At 36.7% G+C, this 6,000-nt stretch overlaps 1 protein-coding gene across 1 annotated transcript in view; it reads left to right on the top strand.

The window, feature by feature from the left end:
• AGK (acylglycerol kinase) overlaps window positions 1-6,000 on the top strand; it is a 113,649-nt gene that overhangs the window by 37,714 nt on the left and 69,935 nt on the right. Inside the window, exons 3-4 of the mRNA XM_008588953.1 lie at window positions 2,911-2,950; window positions 5,534-5,613. Of these exons, the coding sequence (XP_008587175.1) occupies window positions 2,911-2,950; window positions 5,534-5,613 (120 nt within the window). The remainder of the gene's footprint in view (window positions 1-2,910; window positions 2,951-5,533; window positions 5,614-6,000) is intronic.

The raw sequence follows: 6,000 nt of genomic DNA, 5'->3' as shown, positions 1-6,000 counted from the left end.
AAAAAAAAAAAAAAAAAAAAAAAAAAAGTGAGTGGTTGGAAGGGTGAAGTCAGGAGAGGCTAGAAGTGGTATTCCCAGGGTTGTGTGGAAGTGGTACTGGGTATAGTGCAGTCCAGGAGAGACCCAGTGACAATGGTCAGGTTACTATGAGGAGTCCAGTATTATTTTGTGATCCAGAGGTTACTGTGGGTTCAGTATTTTACCTCTTGTGTATAAGGTCATAAGTATGAAGTATTAAGTAAATTGTAAGGGTTATTGACATATTATTTTAAAATATTTTACTAGTTTGTAACCTGAATTTACCTCACCTTACAGTAAATATTTTTTTTGTTGATGACATTAGAATGATTCACTGAGAGCATTTGATGGGGAAGGATGCAAGGAGAAAAGCAAACCATGAATATTTGTGAACCTTGGGTAGGGGAAGGGAGAGAAGGTTGTTACACTTCTCTGTGTAACAGATGCAAAAAAGGATTACTCAAAGCAACATGAATGCAATGAGAAGCCGGAAAGGACTGCACCTCAGCAACTCCACTCCTCTGTTAGGAGAAAACTGGGTACAGTCCTGATTCGAAGTTAGCTTCTGTTTTTTATTGTAAAGACAAGGAAGGTTCACAAGAAAAATCAGTTGATTCAATCATTTCAAAAGGACACAAAGCATGGGCATTGTGACACAGTTATCTATGGCTAAGTGTAGCTTAAACAATGGAAACTAGTAACATCAGTAAAATTAGCAATGTGACATTCTAAAGTACAATTTGTGAAGAACTAAGTTGGTCAAGCTGCGGTCATTATCTAAAATATAACCTCTCCTTAAATGATTTAAGCAAAAGTTACATTCTTATGTTTAAATCTAAGGATAATTGTCTCTAAAGTTTCCACCAATAAACAGCTTGCCCTTAGCAAACATTTTTTCACATTTTTCCCTACAGCAATTCTTTAAAATCTCTTAACAGGATTGGTATGTCAACCCCCTGTTAGCTCTAAAATCGTTAGTATACAATTCCATACTAAAACAGTGATTAGAGTTGATTAGATGGGCTGTTGCCACGCTATCTGTGGGCTTTTGCCCTATACCTGCATTACCTAAAAACCGTGTTCTAAAAATCAACTGAGAATCAAGATTTCTAACCCTCTACAGAAAGTTGTACCATTGTCTTTGTCATCTGGGTGGAAGTGCAGCAGTCACTCAGGCAAGTGAGGGTGACAGGGCCTGGCTGTGAAGGCTGCCTGTGGGCTAGACTTCACAAAGGATCGGACTCCCTAAAATCTTTAATGAACAACATGGATTTTTGATGAGCTCGTGTCATTATAATTTTAGTAGAACATTGTTCTTAGGTTTCAGATTCACAACACTGAAACTTCTCCTAGGATATTGCTTTCTTATTGAAGCTGACTGCTTTGTGAAGTTTAGGGGTTGGTCTGCAGCCTGGCTGTGAAAGAACAGTCATTGAGCGGCCTTTGACTACAACTATGGCAGAAAGTAAAAAGCTGTTTATTTTCATCTCTTTTTCTTCAAACTTAAATATCAAATCAGATTTGAATTATTATGAAAAAGCAAAATTCAAGGTCTTTGATGTTATAAAAAATGTCTAGAAAGAGAATATAAGTAAAATAACCCTTTTTTCCTTTTAAATTCTTTCCTATAAGTTGGTTATTGGTTATCATTTCTGGGTATTAGTTTTCTTAACGTTGTTAACCAGTTTGAAGTTACTATTTTAAAAATGCCAGCAAAGTACATTAATCCTGACAGTTACCTGGAGAAGATTCTGGAGCCCAGTAGGCAATCAGAGTGACTTAAAGTGCTTTTACGGTATAAGCACAATTTTGAGACCATTATGTTAAATAGATGAGTGTATTCTGACAGAATGCTTTCATTTTTGGAAGCCAAAATTTTGCCTTGTGACAAAATTCTCCATTTAGGATATAATTGAATGACAGTGCTACAAAAAGCCAAAAACACAAAAAAACAAAACAGTAGTAGAAGCAACTAAACATCAAATTTATTTGTGACCTGAGTGATTTCCACTGAATAATACAAGATATGTATATTAGTTTTCTATCATTGCCTTAACAAATGATCACAAACTTAGTGGTTCAACATGCCACAAATTTATTATCTTATGTTCTGTGGATTAGAAGTCTAATGCAGGTTTTACTGGGCTAAAACTAAAGTGTTGGTAAGGCTCTAGAGGAGAATCCATTTCCCTGCCTTTCAGCTTCTAGAGGCTGCCGTGTTCCTTGACTCACGGTGTTCTTTTATCTTGAAAGCCAGCAAGGTTGCATCTTTCTGACCTTTCTTCCCTAGTCACATCTGCCTCTAGTCACAGCTGGGAAGGTTTCTATGCTTTAAGGACCCTTGTGGTTAGATTGGGCCCATCTGGATAATCCAGGATAATCTCCCAATCTCAAGGTCCTAAATTTAATCATATCTGTAAAATCCCTTTTGCCATGTAAAGTGACATATCCTCACGTTCTGAGGATTAGGATGTGGACATTTTTTGGGGGGGTGGTATTATTCTGCCTACCATAATATGGAAATAACATGAAATCTCATTCAGACTCTCAGGGTTGGGCAGCACATCAGTGTGTTGAGAGGGTGCAGAGAGCACATGGAAACTGCACGCCCCACTCCTCCTTGCTCTATGCGTCTCTTCCATTTGGCTCTTCCTGAGTTGTATCCTTTATAATAAAACTGTAATGGTAAATATATAAAAAAAAATTCATTCAGATAATGTGTTTTTCAAAAGTGCCCATGATGTGTGATCAGATCTTTAGGAAACTTTCACATGGGTGTTTATAGGGAAGAGATGTATATATTAAAAAATTAACAAAAGACCCCACAAATTTATTTTGGATCTTAATCTACTGTTAAAACTAATGTTCATTCTCTTTTGTTTACTTTGATAGTGATAACCTGCTAAGGAGAGCAGCCTGTCAAGAAGCTCAGGTAATGCCATCTAATGTGATAGAATTAAAACCCGCCTTATCTCCATTGTGCAGAAAACTCAAGCTACTCCAGGGGACTTGCGCAGTGCCTTGCATCAGTGAGGTTGGCTATTTTTTTTACTGTCGGGATGAATCAGGCTTAGAGCCAGCTCTGAGTAGAACGTGAGGAAGTTAACCATCTGGTGAAGAGCAGTTCTAACGCCCACCCCTTTAGACTTGTTTGCTTCTGGATCATTCCCAAGAACACATAACTGGAGCAGTTGAAGCTCTGGAAATTTGTTCGCGTCTGTAGTTGTCCTTGAAGATCTGGCTAAATCCTTAATCATCCCTGATGCAAATAACCCCCAGGGATATCAGTTCAGAACAGGTGTTACCTCTAAAAGTTTAATCTTCTTAAATATTATTTAAAGCCTATCTCTTTAGTACAACTGATTTATGCCATATGCTCTGTTACCCAATTTGATGAGATTTTACTTAAATGTTTGTTAATCTGGCTGTATTAGTTATGGTTGAATCATAAGACCACTTTTTGTCCTCCCCCCATTTGTATATTATACTTTGCAGATGAATTTCTGTGACTGAGTTGCCTTTTTGTTATATGTCATTTAAGCTTATGATGTCAGAAATACCAAAAAAAACCCCATGAAAGTTAAAAATGGCAAAGGTATGAAGTGTTGAGTAGGAGAAGTAGGTGGCAAAAATCATGTTTGTTTATGAAATGTTTTCATAGATGACAATGACAATAGATACTATTAATAAATTCTTCTGCTTAGTGATTGTTGTCTAATTGTTCTAAATCTGTGTTTTAAGAATTTGATTACTTTTTTTTGTTTAAATGTCTTATCTCATACGCCTATAAGTTGTTTTAGAAATTAATTCAAATTAGCTTTAATATTAAATTCCAGGTGATCCCCACCCCAAGCTGGCTATTAGCAACTGGAAAATCCTTTTGTGGGCGCGGGGGGGGGGCAGCTTTTTTTCCCTCTTTTAGGAAGAGTAGACCTATGTTATTGCAGAGTCCTCCCTTTCTTGTTTAAGGTAAATGCTTCTACCTCTGTTCTGAATTCTGTCTTCTCTTACTTTTTCTGGGACTGGATTTCTTTAGTTTTTTTCTTTTTTTCCCTCTTTTAGGAAGAGTAGACCTATGTTATTGCAGAGTCCTCCCTTTCTTGTTTTAGGTAAATGCTTCTACCTCTGTTCTGAATTCTGTCTTCTCTTACTTTTTCTGGGACTGGATTTCTTTAGTTTTTTTCTCCCTCATATATTTACCTCTTCCTACCGTTCTAATTCTCTACCTCCCTGACACATGTGTAGCTCATATGACAAAAGGAAGTGGAGTCATCCTCATAGTTTCTTCTAGTTACTTTTTCTCTCTGTGCTCTTCCCTTTACAGTCTAAAATTTTAAAAGAATATGATTTTTTAAAATCTCTAAACTCAATTCAGTGTAGTTGCGTGTAGATTCCTAATCCACTGTGAATCTGAGACTTGAGTTGCAAGTAGGTGGAAATTCTAGAGACTAAGAAACCTGACAAGGATGGATAATCTAGTACTGTAGATCTGGAATCTGGTGGGCCAGAGAGCTGGGTTAATTTAATCATTTTTGGCCACATTACAGAAATAAGATGGGTAGAAAAAGAACAAATTACAATATTTGGAGATTTGGCAGTGAAATGTTAAGGTCTAAGTAAGAGTGGAAACAGAATGGAAATTATAATGTCCTGGAAACTTTTTACAAAGAAACAGTTTATCTCTGTAAAGTATTCATGAAAAGAAGTTTTTTTTAAAGCAGGAAATAGATGATGGTGAGAATGATCTCTAATGGATTGTTGTGGGGCCCGAGATTTAGAGTGAGCTAGTTAGTAGAAAATCCCTGGATAACTTTCCTTTTTCTCCTATCTTTGCATTGTATTTCTTCACTAGAATTCTGCCTCCTTAGCCCAGACCTGCTCCCCACCACCCCAGACTTGGATTTGTGCCCTTTTTGGTGCTTTCCTACTCTCCTTTTTGTTGACTGTCTTTTCCAGTCCAGATGTAATGTCAGCAGCTCTGCTCAGTTCCCAGCCTGACTTCACGTCTAGTCTCCTGCCTCTTCATTCTACCTCGTCTTTTATCTGTTCTTTAAAACTGATATGGCAGAAGAAGTTTGAGTTTTGGAGTTAGATATACATTCTAGGCTTGTAATTTATTAATTCTGTGACTCTGTAATTTATTAATTCTGTGTACTCTGAAAACTAAAGACAAACACTCATTGATTACACTTCTCTCCTGACAGATGATGGCCTTATATATTGGTTATATGTTTATAATAAAAAGAAAAGAGAAAAGAAAACTTATTTACCTCTAGTATGTGGAGCAGGGTTTTATATTCCATCACAAAATTTAACTTATTGTCATTAAGTAATGGTACACTTCTACTGTTATGTTTACGGTGTTTTTGTGAATATGAGATATTGAAAGAACATTTTTTCCTCTAGAGTAGATACCATGTCTGCCCCAAGTAAATGCTTTTGGAATGAAAGAATATATTTGACATTTACCAAATAAATGGACATTTACTGAAAACTTTTCTTCATTCCTTTTTAGGTGTTTGGCAATCAACTCATTTCTCCCAATGCACAAGTGAAGAAGGCAACTGTCTTTCTCAATCCTGCAGCTTGCAAAGGGTAGTGATTTGTGGTATATTTAGTTTTTCTAAGGGGAAAAAAATCACTGTTAGGCAGCTAGTTATATTGTGTAGAACTGGAAGAACTAGGTTCAATACTCTTCTAGCAGTAAAATTCATTTGTAATGTAGAAATAACTGTTAATGAGAAATAACTATAAAGCTAATTGATGCTTAGCAGACTTGTCTAATTGAAGTTGAATAATCTTTCCAGAATTAACTCATACAGAGAAGTCTTATCTGTTTGGAAGTAGTCCCCTTGGGAACAACTGCTCTGCTGCTATGGCACAAATCATTAGGCCATCTCTATGTACAAGATGTTCAGAGATGGCCGAGAACACCGTGGGCTTGGGTACTGTCAGAAATGTTCTTTCCCAAAGGAGTGGACC

This window comes from Galeopterus variegatus, unplaced genomic scaffold (genome assembly GCF_000696425.1).
Source record: "Galeopterus variegatus unplaced genomic scaffold, G_variegatus-3.0.2 Scaffold5119, whole genome shotgun sequence".
Taxonomy (NCBI): Eukaryota; Metazoa; Chordata; class Mammalia; order Dermoptera; family Cynocephalidae; genus Galeopterus; species Galeopterus variegatus.
This window is presented reverse-complemented; position numbering and strand designations above follow the sequence as displayed.